The sequence below is a fragment of the Sorex araneus genome, chromosome 1, assembly GCF_027595985.1.
Source record: "Sorex araneus isolate mSorAra2 chromosome 1, mSorAra2.pri, whole genome shotgun sequence".
NCBI classification, from domain to species: Eukaryota; Metazoa; Chordata; class Mammalia; order Eulipotyphla; family Soricidae; genus Sorex; species Sorex araneus.
In genome coordinates, this window is record NC_073302.1 from 246,612,687 (window position 1) to 246,626,587 (window position 13,901).

The window sequence follows — 13,901 nt, forward strand, 5'->3', positions numbered from 1 at the left end:
CATGTGATATACTGCAGGTACTCTCTAAGTATCTGCTGAAGGAAAGAGTAAATGACTGAAATTTATGATCTTAACCAGTGATCACATTTCATTTAGGAATGACTTCAATAGAAACGCAGATCTCAGTGAAGAGGTACAGGAGTCTCTTGCTTTCATCAAGCCACATACAAAAAGGACTTGCAGAAAAATGAACTGAACAGGTGGGTTGAAGTCCTAAAAACTAGATTTGGCTTGATAAGTGTAGATTATTTGATCTTGAGTCAGTTCCCCAATTTTGTAAGGTCAGGAAAAATTATATTATTCTACGGGGGAAATGCATTGTAAACTATTAAAGTACTGTACTATATAATCTGTAGAATATAAAGTAACAGAGTGGGAGACTAACACCCAAGAGTAGTAGAGATAAGGACCAGGAGGTCTATCCCACAGCCTGGAAACTAGCCTCACATGCTGGGGGAAAAGGTGGCTGAGATAGAGAAGGGAACACCAAGTAGAGGATGTTGGGAGAACCCATTCGGGTTGAAATATGTGTGCCAAAAGTAGACTAGACCGAAAACGATGGCCACTTAATACCTCTATTACAAACTACAACACCCAAAAGGAGAGAAAACAAAAGGGAATGCCCTGCCGTAGAGGCAGGGTGGGGTGGCGGGGGTTAGGGTGGTGGTAGCGGGAGGGACACTGGGAACATTGGTGGAGGAGAATGGGCACTGGTGGAGGTATGGTAAACAATCACTGTATGACTGAAATGCAAACACGAAAGTTCATAAGTTTGTAACTGTACTTCACGGTGATTCACTAATAAAAAATTTAAAAAAGAAAAGAAAAAAAGTAATTGAAAACTAGGAGTGGTAGTTTTAAAACTAGTTTTAAAACTAGTGGTAGTTTTAAAAGATATAAACAAACAAAAAAAGTACTGTACAAATCTCATCTGTTGCTAAAAAAACCAGGCCTCTATCAAGAAAACAGCCTTTACATTTATTATCTATCTTGTCCAAAAGTCATGTATCCTTCAGTGCTTTGTTACAGACAGGCCCCACAGTTGGCTAGAAGAGAATTCATTTCCAGAAGAAGATAAGAGCCATCAAGTTCCTCTGTTTTCTTTTGTCCAGATCACATCAAATGATTCCTTCAACTTTTCATCATATTCTATTTGCTAGCCTTTAGCGATTCCCTTTGGTAATGAGGACTATTAATATGTTATACCATGTTTGAATATCAACTACCTTGTTATTTTTCTAATGAAATTTCAGATCTGTGATAAACTTTTGATTTCACTGAACCTAAGTTAGAATCTTAATCTGAACAGGGCTGAACTTTTCATTACATGTGAATCAAAGGAATACCATCATCACTACATAAAGTTCTGAGTTTGCTACTTATTATCCTATAATCAAGATCCACCCAAACCTCAGAGTTGAGATGTGATGATAATTGTTGTCCAGGATCTTCTCTGCTTTTCTCACTTTTCTGTGTAGATTTAATAAAACCAGGAGGTAGTGCAGGACCAATTATAGGCCTGAAAAATAAAATGTATCTTTATCATTCTCTTTGACTTTTTTTTTTTTTGAGTTATTATCTTTTTTTTTTTTTTATTGAATCACCATGTGGAAAGTTACAAAGCTTTCAGGTTTAAGTCTCAGTTATACAATGCTCGAACAACCCATCTCTTCACCAGTGCACATATTCCACCACGAAGAATCACAGTATACCTCCCCCCACCCCCTCATTTCTCTGACTTTAAAAAGCAGTTTTCAAAATATGAATATATGAAAATAATCAAAAGTCACATAACAAATCAAGCTTTTATTTAACATGTTATTTTTGCTAAATACTTTGGTATTTTTCACTGTCTGAAAAAGACTAATGTTTCCCTTTTTTTTTTTTTTTTTTTTGCTTTTCAGGTCACACCTGGTGATGCACAGGGGTTACTCCTGGCTCTGCACTCAGGAATTACTCCTGTCAGTGCTGGGGGATGATATGGGATGCTGAACTCGAACCCAAGTTGGCCGTGTGAAAGGCAAACGTCCTACCTGCTGTGCTATCACTTCAGTCTCTAATGTTTGCATTTTAACTTTCTACTTGTTATTAAATAATCAGATACTAGTCAGCAATTCTCAGGCTTTGTGGCATTGGCCTGTACTAATCTCCTCAAAGAACAATGCTAAATAGAAATTATCATGTTTAAAATAATGAAAACCCTGAGAGCAGGGCTGAGATGTGCAGAAAGAGGAGAGGCTGAGAGTGCTACATCATTAAACACCAAGCATGCAGGATTCAACACAGAGACATCGGCACAGCTGACTCCGTGGAGCCTCAGTGAGAAAGCCTGCTGGAGCAGCCAGCCCCATCTGCAGAGATTCCTATAGTGGAACATGAAGCCTGGCTCATTCCAGAGCTAAGGAGCCAGAGCCCAGGGTCTGGGAGGGGCAAAGCAGTTTAGAAAGCCTGGCACTTTGCTCTGGTGAGCTGAAGATGGACAGTGGATGGAAATCTCCTCTGCCCAACCTCAGAAAGCAGTAAGGCCAGCAAGATATTCATGGCTCTCTGCAGGCCTTGGAAGCTGGTTCTGAACCATTTTATTTCATTTAAAATTTCCTTTAAATTTTATTTTTTTTATAAGGTTGTTCACAATAGTTCATTAGAGATAATATTCAAACACCAATCTCACCACTGTGCACTTTCCCACCACCATCAGAGGAAAGTGTGTGAAGATTGTTGTATTTCATCCTGGAGCCATTAAGCCCTTGTATAACAGATTATAAGCATGTATGTTAAACCCACATAAATGTGTGCTACTTTTGGCATATCAGTGGGCTAGAGTATAAGAGATCCTATGTCTGCAAATATGGCCTGTGCTCTAGGCAGTTCTATGTTGCTCTCTGTCAGGAGCTTTACTTTATAGTCTCTGGATCTTGGCTCTGGATAAGATTATATGGCGCTAGAGGCAGTTTGTGGGTGTGACTGCCAAGCTACTGGAAAACTGGGGAGCTGGGGGGAGGAGGGCCAGTCCCATTCCAATCCTGCTTAAGGATCTCAGCCACGGGTCCTGCACACCTGGGTTTTCCTGCAGGTTCCCCCATAGGTGAGGTTCATCTGAGACTGTGGGGAGCGGCCTAAAGCATGACTGTGCAGTTGGGTTCTGGAGGTTTTCAGCTACCGGGGTTCTGCTGGGGGGGAACTCAACCCGCCCCCCTCCAAGTTGCCCCAGTGAAGAGAGCCTGGTCTGAACTTTTAGAGTAGCCAGAAGATAGATGGAAAATTCTTCTACTCTTAATATTTTAGAAGAACATGTTCTTTTAGACAAACTATCCCTTAATCTCCCAAAGCAAAAAAAAAAAAAAAAAAAAAGAGCCACAAACTAACCTCAACCTTTGTTAGTTTGAGAAAGTCTGAGCCCACAGCTGAAGGAATTTGGGCAGTGGATTGAAAGGAGATGCTCCACAGACACTAGGGGAAGGTGGCAGCAGACCTACCTCTGCCTGGGAAGTCCCCTTTTGGCAGAGCCCAAAGCAGGTCAAATTTAGGGTGATAGCTCATGACTTCCCCAGGCGGGCACGATTTTGAAAATACAGTATACTAGGTGCCAGCAAACACCAATACCCTAATTAATAGCAGAGCCACAGGGTAACAGGTGCTGTACCACTGACCCGCCCAATTACAGGGAAAATGGTAATATTAGCTGTTATACTTGGCTGAAAACTCTTAGCAGCATTGAAGCTGTGGTAGGTCACTTACTTTCTGTGCAATCTCTTCTGGTTTTAACACCATTTCAACTAATTCTTTAAAGACTTAAGAGACACCTCTTGCAATATTTAGAAAAGAACGACCTGCAGAATTTCTCCCAGACCCCAGGCACCTTGAAAGTGGGGTGAGTGACCCCAATGCCCACCCAAACAGAGCCCTGGCAGCCCAAACCCTCCACAGTCTACAATCACCACCATACTCCCAGCTGGACTCCACTGCTTGGACGAGCCTCATCCAGAAATTAATCTGTTAAAAAACTCAGGTATGCGGGTTTTGTGACTTAAATTTCCAGGCTTTCATGGAGTCAGAATGGGCTACCTCCTCCCATTTCCCTGTACTTCTGGAAACCCAGCAGTCATATACATGCCTTAAGTCACTACCCAGTTAATAATTTTACTCCAGCTGTATCACCCCGTTAAAAATTCTGGACTTTGTGGAACAACATCTCCACCTCTACAACACTCATATACCTGGAGCAGCACACCAGATTCGATGAGATATAATGTAGAAAGCAACCAATCTTGATTAACAAAATATAAACACAAAAGGCTTAACCTGTAATAATATTTTAGTATTGTTATAATAGTATCTTGTACCAGGATTTAATGGCTCCAGGGTGAGATACAACAGTCTTGATTAACTTTCTTCTAAGGAAGCATTTTTTATCATAATTTTAGCAAACCATTTATAACAATATTTAAAAAATGTTGAGGGCCTGCTATGGAGGCAGGCATAAGGGGTGGCTGGGAAAATTGGAAATAATGGTGGTGGGAAGGTGCAATGGTGGTGGGATAGGTGTTGGAATATTGAATGTCTGTAAAAAATTATCGTCAACAACTTCATAAACCACAGTGTTTATATAAAGTATAAGGGGAAAATAAAATTTAAAAAAAAAGAAAGAAAGAAAGGAAAGCAAAGAATGGCCTGAAATAATATACATTATTACCTTGGAGGAGAATCATCCTGCTTTTTAAATCCAGGAGGAAGGGCTGGTCCAAAAAACCCTTCATCGTCGTCATCATCATCGTCACCACCATGATTTCTCTTCTGTTTTCTGGGGAGAGGGAAAGTAGGAAGGTAAAATACCCCATAGTGTGACTTTATGCATGTGCATCAGAAATCTTTCCATAGGAAAATTTTGATCTTTTAAAAATAGGATATATTATTTTGTTTGTTTTGTGTTTGAGTGCCACACCCAGCCACTATTCACTGAGCTCACTTCTAGAAGTGAGTTCTCAAGCACCGCACTGGGAGCAGTCCCTGAGCACTGCCAAGTGTGGCCTCAAAACAAAACAAAAAAGATACAGGAAGTGCTCTCTGAAACGACTGCTCCCCATACTGTACACACGCAAAAAGGATACCTCCTGACTAGTGATCAGTTCTGGCCAGTGTGTTCTGAATTTGAAACTTGGTTCACTGTTTGAAAGACTGACCTGGGAGTTGGGCCACTGTCATCTTCCTCGGATTCTTGATTTCCGTCTTCAGATAGAGAGCTGCTGTCTTCATCACTGTCTGATGATTCTGAACTACTTCTTTTGTAATTAGGGGGAAGGGCTGGTCCTGCAACTAAAGAATTTTTGAACTGTTATAATTAGCCACTGTTTCAATGAAGGGCCGAGCCTGCATTTTATGCTTTCTTTGCTGAAATTCACAGCCCTGGTTGTCTATCATTATTATGGACTTTATATTTCATCACGGTGGTGGTGGTGGTGGTGGTGTGCTACGGGAAGGGGACCCTGCACTTGCTGTTGTGCTTGTACACTTGCTTATGATCTACTGGGGGCTGAACACCTGGTTGCATTATACTGAGGACTGCACTCAGCGATGTGGTGGCAGTGCAAGGGGTCAGCTTGTGGCCTCTCACATGAGGCAGGTGCTCTACCATTGAGCTCCAGCTCCAGCCCCTACTATGGACTTTAATATCATTTAATATCAGTCCTGTTGCATGAACAGTGGTTTTATCTTTACAACTTCAGGTAGGCAGGAACAATGTCTTACCCAGGATGAAAGTGACAAAGACTTGAATAGTTACAATTATAACAATAACATGCAATTTCCCTGACATCATGCAAATTTTACACGGCTTGCAAATTTGGTTTTGCAACTGCTAAAACTTTTTTTCTTTCTTTTTTGGGCCATTCCTGGCTGTGCTTAGGGCTTACTCTGGCTCTGTGCTCAGAGATCACTCCTGGCTGGCCTGGGGAAAACCACATAGGGTGCTGGGGATTGAACCCAGGTTGGTTGCATGTAAGGAAAGTGACTTTCTGTTGTACTATATCGCTCTGGCCTCGAAAACAGATTTTTCCCCCCCTTTATAGGCAGAATTTATGTGAGTCAACCAAACAACAAATTCATTACTCCATGCTGGAAGATTTCTAATTTCACATGTAAAAAAACTTTAAAAGTCTATTCTGGTTCCTAAGAGTCACCACTTAATGGTATCTTCATAGTTATCTTTTTAAGCTGGAACAAAATGTCAGCCTAAGTTATACTGCTTACTATTAGAGTTACTATAGAGGTGAATATGGCTACAGAGGGATGGATGAAAGGGGCCAGGGTTTTCTAGGTCACTAACCAGAGTGACTTGTACTCATTTTATATTTCAGCAAAATAATTTCAGATATAATTATCTACGCTGATACGAGCACAGATGTTCAAATCTGCTGCCACAGTCCCCAAGCATGGATGCTCAAACTGCCAAAATATTGAAAATAAATAAATAAAAGAATCCTGAGGGAACTGGGGATACCTTAGTGGCAAAGCACTGAAGCTTGTAAAACTGATCTTTGATGCATTTAGGGAAATGCTTATTCTTTAGCTGAATGAAGGTTAGAGGGGGAGGTTGTGAGTAGAAGATGCCAACAAAGGGTATTTCTTTGCTGTGATATAGTGAATCTCAAGATATTGGTACTGACAAACTTTTTAAAAATCCAATTAGAAGAATGATGAGATAAAACATATCTCAAGATTTTTTTTTTTGCCAAGTACTTAAGACCATCTATCTAGGAGGTTATTATAAGAATGGGTTTATGTGTTTTTCTTTTTTAAAATAAGTCATTCATGAGATACTATGCTTACTGAAGAGGCAGTCATTCACCAAAACCCTACCAAGGATCTTTATGTGCTGGGCAAGCTGGATCAAAACTTGGTCAACGCAGAGAAGGAAACACACAGGTACAGTGTTAATTGCTGAGGGTGAGCAAACGCACAAAAGGAACAAACAAAAGAGAATGGAGAGATAAAGGAGCATGTAAAGTAAATGCCAGTAGACAATGAAAGCTATCATAGTTGCTCAGAAGCACTGGTGGGGTCCCCCAACGTCTTGAACACTACTGGAGAGCCTGCCACAGTAAAATAAAATACTGGGGGCAGAGAGTTGGTACATCATGTAGGTCATTTATTTTGTACATGGCCAACTCAGGTTTGATCATCAGCACCCCATATAGTCTCCAAGCCCCACTAGGAGAGATCCAGGAGCACAGAGTCACGAGTAAACTCTGAGCACCAATGGGTGTTGTCCCAAGACAGAAACAAAATAAAGAATAAAAATAAAATTATCTGGTTAGAGAGAGAGAGTACAATGGCCAGGGTGCTTTCCTTGCACAAGGCTGAACTGGGTTTGATCTCTGGCACCCCATATGGTCTCTCTCAACACCCCCTACTTCCGAACCCCATCAGGAGTCATCTCTGGGGCAGAGCCAGTAATAAGCCCTGAGTTGAGCCAGGTGTGGCCAGAAAAACAAACAAACAAACAAACCCCAAAAGTGGTAAACCAAAAACAACACATTCACAGGATCTCAACTTAAAAAACAATAATAATAAAAGAAAGGACATTTGCTGGGAAGGTGGATGCCATATTAACCAGTCAAAGAATGAAAAAAAAACTTTCAGAAGTGGGAGTGTTAATTACTCTTTCAGTTTCACATTTTTCTAACTTGCCTCACTTCAAACTTGAAACCTCCTGCTCCAGAGCCAGGCGGTCTTCACCAGGGCCACCCTGGAGCAGGGTGGGTTGAGCTTCCCTCTCTGCCCCAAGCAGAGCCCCGGCAGCCGAAAACCTCCAGAACCCAGCCGCAGCCATGCTCAAGACCACCCTCCACAAGCTCAGGAGCCTCAAGCATGAAGGAACCAACACATATGTGGGACCTGTTGCTGAGATCTCCAAGCCTGCTCAGATCGGGACTGATCCACGCAGATCCCCCATTTTCCAGTAGCTTGGCAGTCACACCCACAAACTGCCTCTGGTGCCATGTAATCTCATCAATGGCCAAGACCCAGAGACTATAAAACGAAGCTCTTGGAAGAGTCTTGCAGAATCTCGCACAGCAGAGCCTGGCAAGCACCCGTGGCGTATTCGATATATCAAAAACCGTAACAATAATGGGCCTCAGTCCCCTGACCCTGAACCCTACAGGGACGAATGGAGACGTTACTGGCGCCCCCTAGAGCAAATGATGAGCAACCGGAGGACAGTGATACAGTGTCACTTGTAGTCTACAAAGTAGTACAAACATTAAAGCATAGCAATGCTTGAAGTGCTTGGAAAGGCCTTCATGAAGTGACATTTAAATTCTTATTTAAATCTAATATAAATATTAGCGTCCTTCAACCTTTTTACCTCTGTGGACCGGCATCTGTCCTGTATTTACCAGTCCACAGACCAGCAGTTATCATCAAGGCGGCGGACCAGGGGTTTTCCACCTCACTACACCTGCTGCTGACCCGCCCTTGTCCGTGGACGGAGGGAGTTGAAGACCACCGTCTTAGACAGTTGCTGGAATAACTATGGATCGGATCGATCGTTGACCACAACGTGCAACTGAGGTTACATCATTATAGGATAACCAAGCCTAAACTCATTGACGAGTCCCCCACCCCCACACGATGGTCCCCTCCCTACAGGCACGTTCGCAAAAAGAAAAAAAAAAAAAAAAAAACTGGCTCCGGCCAGGCCGCGCCTTCTCCCCCACGCTGCAGGCCACCCGGGCCTGGGCCCTTTATAGAAAGCGAGCAGGGCAGGGCCAGAAAAGGAGTGGGCGGGTCTAGCGGTTGGCAGAGACGCCGCTGCTCACCCGGGCTGGGGTCCCGCTCTTCGTCCTCCGCTGTCCCGTGGGTCTTGAAGCCGGGGGGCAGGGCCGGCCCGATCAGATCCCTCGCCATCTGCGGCGCGGGACAACGGTCACGTATATGATCGATAAAAGCCGATAAAAGCCAAGTGTAAGCAACCCAAAAGGAACCACCGCAAAGGCTGGGAGTTTTGTTCCGGCGCCAACTGATGACGCATCAGCCTCTGATTGGCCGAGTCGTCTGACCCCAGAGAGGAAGTGACGTCACTGGTGTGTTCCGCAGTCGCACGCTGCGTTCCCTTGCTGGCGGGAGGCATGGGTGAGCCGGCTGGGGGATTTGTGACTTCCACGCCGTGGTTTCCCACCCCGGAGATGACCCCTACGTTGAGACCTCGAAATGACACAGCCGCGCTGACGGGCAATTGTGTGTTCTGGGCCATGAAGTCGCCGCCGCCGCCTTCGTCGTCGCCTTCGGCTGCCGGCTCAGCTTCCAAGGCGCAGCCCTCCTCGGAGGCCCGTCTTCTCCCAGAGGCGCCGCCACCCTTCGATACCCAGCTTCTTGCCGGGGCACAGCCCCCCTTTGACGCTAAGTCCCCCTTGGACACTCAGCCTCAACTCGGTGGCCATCCTCCCTGGAATTTCCAGGCTTCGACCTCATGGTACTGGGGACGCTCTCCTGGTGTTTTCCCGCAGCATCCGAAGTCGCACAATTCTCGGGGTAGGTTGTTTGTACTTCTCGGGGTTGCTTCCCCCGCTCCTCTCCCATCTCCCCCTCTTTGTGTCTAATTTTACTCTTGGAATCAGGTCACTGATGTCTCATAATTTTATCGGCAGATCTGTTTTCCTTGCGAGAGCTTGGGAACATAACCGAGCAGAATGCACAAAGTCTTCATTTTCGCCTGGGGCTTAACATGTGGTGTAGGAGGACAGTCAATAAGCAAATAGGCAAAGAACAATGATAGTGCAGTTTCAAATGTCGATGTCAGTCTTAAGCTGAAAGCAAAAGATTTGAGCCTGGTGTGAGAATCAGAGGAGTGGATACATCTTGGGTAATAACAATACAGGCAAATGCAAAGACCTTGTGGCCGAAGCTGTCGGCCAAATGGAATCCCAGTGATTACAGAGCACTGAGCCAGGAGTGGAATTGTAGAAGTTTGTGGGGAAGATGGGAGACCTTTTAGGGCCTGGGAGATCATGGGATTTTGACTTTGATGTGGCAGAGGCAGTGCAGGAGAGTGCCTGGATTTGATTTATGGATTTACGGAATAATTTGGAACCTTGGGAATTAGCTAGAAGGAAAGTCTGATAGGAATTGTGTTACAGTTACAGGTAAGAGAGGTGGGGGACTTAGACCAGGGTGGAGGGCAGGAGGTGATGAGTTTCTGGATAAGTTGTGGAGTTTTGGTGGGGCTAACAGGATTTGCAAGTTTCTGTTTTGCTGATAATAACTGGTGTTGGAAGAGCTTTATTAGGGATTTTATAGCTTACATTTCTAATGCTTGTAAGAACAAGCAATATAATCAGGTTAACTTTTTCATTCCTTTACCTAGATGCCTAGGGCATCATGGGCACATAATCTTAGCAGTAAGTATAATTTAACAAATATATATTTAGTAGTCATTTATCTATGTTAATATGTTTGAATTACTAATCTTTCCTAAGTAATTTACCATTGTCTTTACTCAAATACTGTAATATGTCATAGCAAATAAAAATTTAATTGTATAATTGCAAACATTTTGTTTTTCAGTTAAACACTCTAATTTTCAAAAAAATTATGAAGCACAGTCAACTGACTACAACTTCCCAGCAAATAGAAAACAGAAAAAAAAGGTATCTTTAAAGTTTTTTTTTTGTTTGGTTTTATCTTGGAGCCACACCTGTTGGTGCTCAGGGCTTACTCCTGACTCTGTGGTCACTCCTGGCACACTTGGGAGACCACTATATGGTGTCAGGAATCGAACCTGGGCCAGCTGTATCCAAGGCAAATGCCTTATGCACTATATAACTCTCCTGCCCCTGAAGTTATTTTTGAATGTGACCCTTTGATTCTGTGTCATCATTCCTTATGTTGAGTTCAGTCATAAGTGAATCCGTGCTGGGCTGGAGAGATAGTACAGCAGGTAGGGCATTTGCCTTGCATATAGCAAACCCAGGTTCAATCCCTGGCATTCCATGTGGTCCTCCGAGCACCAGGTGTGATTCCTGAGTGCAGAGCCAGTAGTTAATCCTGAGCACCGCCAGATGTGGACCAAAAACAACCGTGATTCATTGCTTCATGTCCATTTCTGCCACAGAAGAACCTTGCAGAATAGGGTTTTTTTTTTTGCTTTTTGGGTCACACCCAGCGATGCTCAGGGGTTACTCCTGGATTTGCACTCAGGAATTACTCCTGGCGGTGCTTGGGGGACCATATGGGATGCCGGGGATCGAACCCAGGTCGGCCGAGTGTAAGGCAAACGCCTTACCCGCTGTGCTATCGCTCCAGCCCCGTAGAATAGGTTATTTAAGGGTAACCTATATAACAGAAATACTTCAAACATCATCTTTTTTTGAGAGATAAATAGAGAAATTGTAGAAAAAGAAACATTGACTCCATTTACTATAGTAGCAGAAGTAAATATATTGATTATTGATACAAGCCAGTGCTCTCTTTAGTCTTGTGGAGTTAAAAAAAAGTGTGTGCAGCCAGGAAAAATGGGCTAAGAGGACTGATCAGTGGTTGGAATCAACCACAAGTGTGTGTGGGGTGGAGAGTAGATAAGCTAGAAAAGGGACCTGTTGACAATAATGCTGGAAGTGATCACACTGGACAAGAACTGAGTGTTGAAAGTAGGTAAAGGGATATACCTGGTAACTTTTCAGTATCAGTATGCAAACCACAGTGGCCAAAAGTGGGGAGTGGGGAGAGAGAAGAGAAAAGGGGAGAGGGGAGAGAGACAGAGACAGAGAGAGAGCCTTTTGTAAGGGTCTATGTCAGTGATTCAATAAAAGATCTTTTAAAAAAAAATACAGGCTTTCAGAAATTGTTAGTGTAATAAATAGTGTGTTTATATGTGTGTGTGTGTCTAAATAACTGACAATCATGAAAAGGCTTCCTTTAATATAGTTTACAAATCTCTGATCTTTCCACTTGAAGATTTGTTAATGTTACTCATTTAGAATGAGGTGAGGAATGTTTACAGTGTAAAATTTGTAGCTTTCATTTTGGCATGAAAACTATGTAGCTAATATATGTTGAACAGTGGAATATAATCACTGTCATTCCGTTGCTCATCAATTTGTTCGAGCAGGCACCAGTAATGTCTCTCAATGAGAGACTTATTGTTACTGTTTTTGGCATATCCAATATGCATGGGTAGCCTTGCCAGGGTCTGCCATGTGGGCTCGATACTCTCTCGGTAGCTTGCCGGGCTCTCCGAGAGAGGCGGAGGAATCTAACTCGGGTCAGTCGCGTGAAAGGCGAACACCCAACAGATGTGCTATCGCTCCAGCCCTGGAATATAATAACATCAAACAATCTGAAGTTTTTTGTTTGTGTTTTGTTGTTGTTGTTTGGTTTTTTTGTTTTTGTTTTTTTTGCTTTTTGGGTCACACCCGGCGATGCACAGGGGTTACTCCTGGCTCTGAACTCAGGAATTACCCCCGGTGGTGCTCAGGGGACCACATGGGATGCTGGGAATCGAACCCGGGTTGGCTGTGTGCAAAACAAATGCCCTGCCTGCTGTGCCATTGCTCCAGCCCTCTTTTTTTGTTTTATGTTTCAGTATGAAAGTTGCAAATTTAGATTAAAAATAGTTCATTTTGATAATCGGCTTTCCTAGGTCTTTATTAGCTTACTAGTGTAGACTTCTACTTGAAGTTTATGTTAGGTCTGTTTAGATGTTTGGTGCCTGGGGTAAAGCCCATGTGTGAGGCATGCCTCTGCTGCTGAGTCGAATCACTGGCCATGCAGATTGAATTTTTATCACATCCCTTTTCCTAATACCTTTGCTAAAATAAAAGGAAAAAAAATTGTTCTTGCACTAGAAGTGTATTCACAAGTTTCTTTTGTATGTAAAGGTATTGTGAAAGATCAGAAGTATATATTGCTAGAAGGATAGTTCTATCTTTGTTATTAAAGGTTTTTCACCATAAGACTAATGCCTGTTGTTTTTGTTTGCAGAGAAGGAAGGAACCAGTTTTTCACCATTTTTGTGATACCTGTGATCGTGGTTTTAAAAATCAAGAAAAGTATGATCAACACATGTCTGAACACACAAAAGTATGTTTGTTTGTTGGTTGGTTGGTTGGTTATCCCAGTGTTTATTTGCTAATGCAAAAATGCTTATATATTTTAGAAATTCTCAAATTTGTTTTCTGAAAACTGTTCGGTTTTCACAGAAATATTACTTGATGACTTGACAAATAGGAATGGTGGCCCTCTGGTTTGAAGTTTGAGGGTGGTGAGAGCTCTGCTTTGGTTGCTAATCTGAGGTCAGGCCGCTGTGTGGTATGTGTGTCTCCTCTGCTTCCTAAGGATTGCTCCTCCCCAGTTGCCTTAATTATGTAAATACCACACTGGAATTTGACATGACTTTCACCTTCAGAAGATGAATAGGACCTTAGATATGTGGTATAAAAAGAAGCCAGAATTTTCTTTTTTTTTGGGGGGGGGGGTTTACACCTGGTGGTGCTCAGGACTTAACTTTTGACTCTGCTTAGGGTACCATATGTGGTGCTGGAGAGGATTGAATCAGGGTTGGCTGCGTGTAATGCAGGTACCTTACTATCTCCAGGCCAAACCAGAATGTTCTTTTTATTTATTTAATTAATTTATTATTGAATCTCCATGAGCTACACTTAAAAGCTTTCATGTTTGAGTTTCAGTCATGAAATTGAATCTACCAGTGCACATTTCCCCCACCAAGGTCCATAGTATCCCTCCCCAGCTCCTACCCTTCCCCCTGCCTCTATGGCAAACAGCTTCCCTCTTACTCTCTCTCTACATATGGGCATTATGGTTTGCAATGCAGATACTGGGAGGCCATCATGTTTGGTCCTTTATCTACTTTCAGCACACATCTCCCATCCTGAGTGATCCCTCCA

General features: G+C 43.0%; 2 protein-coding genes across 2 annotated transcripts in view; one reads left to right on the forward strand and one right to left on the reverse strand.

Moving 5' to 3' along the window:
* Positions 1-9,007, reverse strand: part of GPALPP1 (GPALPP motifs containing 1) — a 31,084-nt gene extending 22,077 nt beyond the window's left edge. Inside the window, exons 1-4 of the mRNA XM_055118790.1 lie at positions 8,820-9,007; positions 5,181-5,313; positions 4,694-4,801; positions 1,411-1,519 (exon numbers count right to left, since the gene is read on the reverse strand). Of these exons, the coding sequence (XP_054974765.1) occupies positions 1,411-1,519; positions 4,694-4,801; positions 5,181-5,313; positions 8,820-8,907 (438 nt within the window). The 5' untranslated portion in view covers positions 8,908-9,007. The remainder of the gene's footprint in view (positions 1-1,410; positions 1,520-4,693; positions 4,802-5,180; positions 5,314-8,819) is intronic.
* Positions 9,008-9,116: 109 nt separating this feature from the next.
* NUFIP1 (nuclear FMR1 interacting protein 1) overlaps positions 9,117-13,901 on the forward strand; it is a 35,039-nt gene continuing 30,254 nt past the window's right edge. Inside the window, exons 1-3 of the mRNA XM_004604665.2 lie at positions 9,117-9,531; positions 10,564-10,646; positions 12,979-13,077. Of these exons, the coding sequence (XP_004604722.2) occupies positions 9,129-9,531; positions 10,564-10,646; positions 12,979-13,077 (585 nt within the window). The 5' untranslated portion in view covers positions 9,117-9,128. The remainder of the gene's footprint in view (positions 9,532-10,563; positions 10,647-12,978; positions 13,078-13,901) is intronic.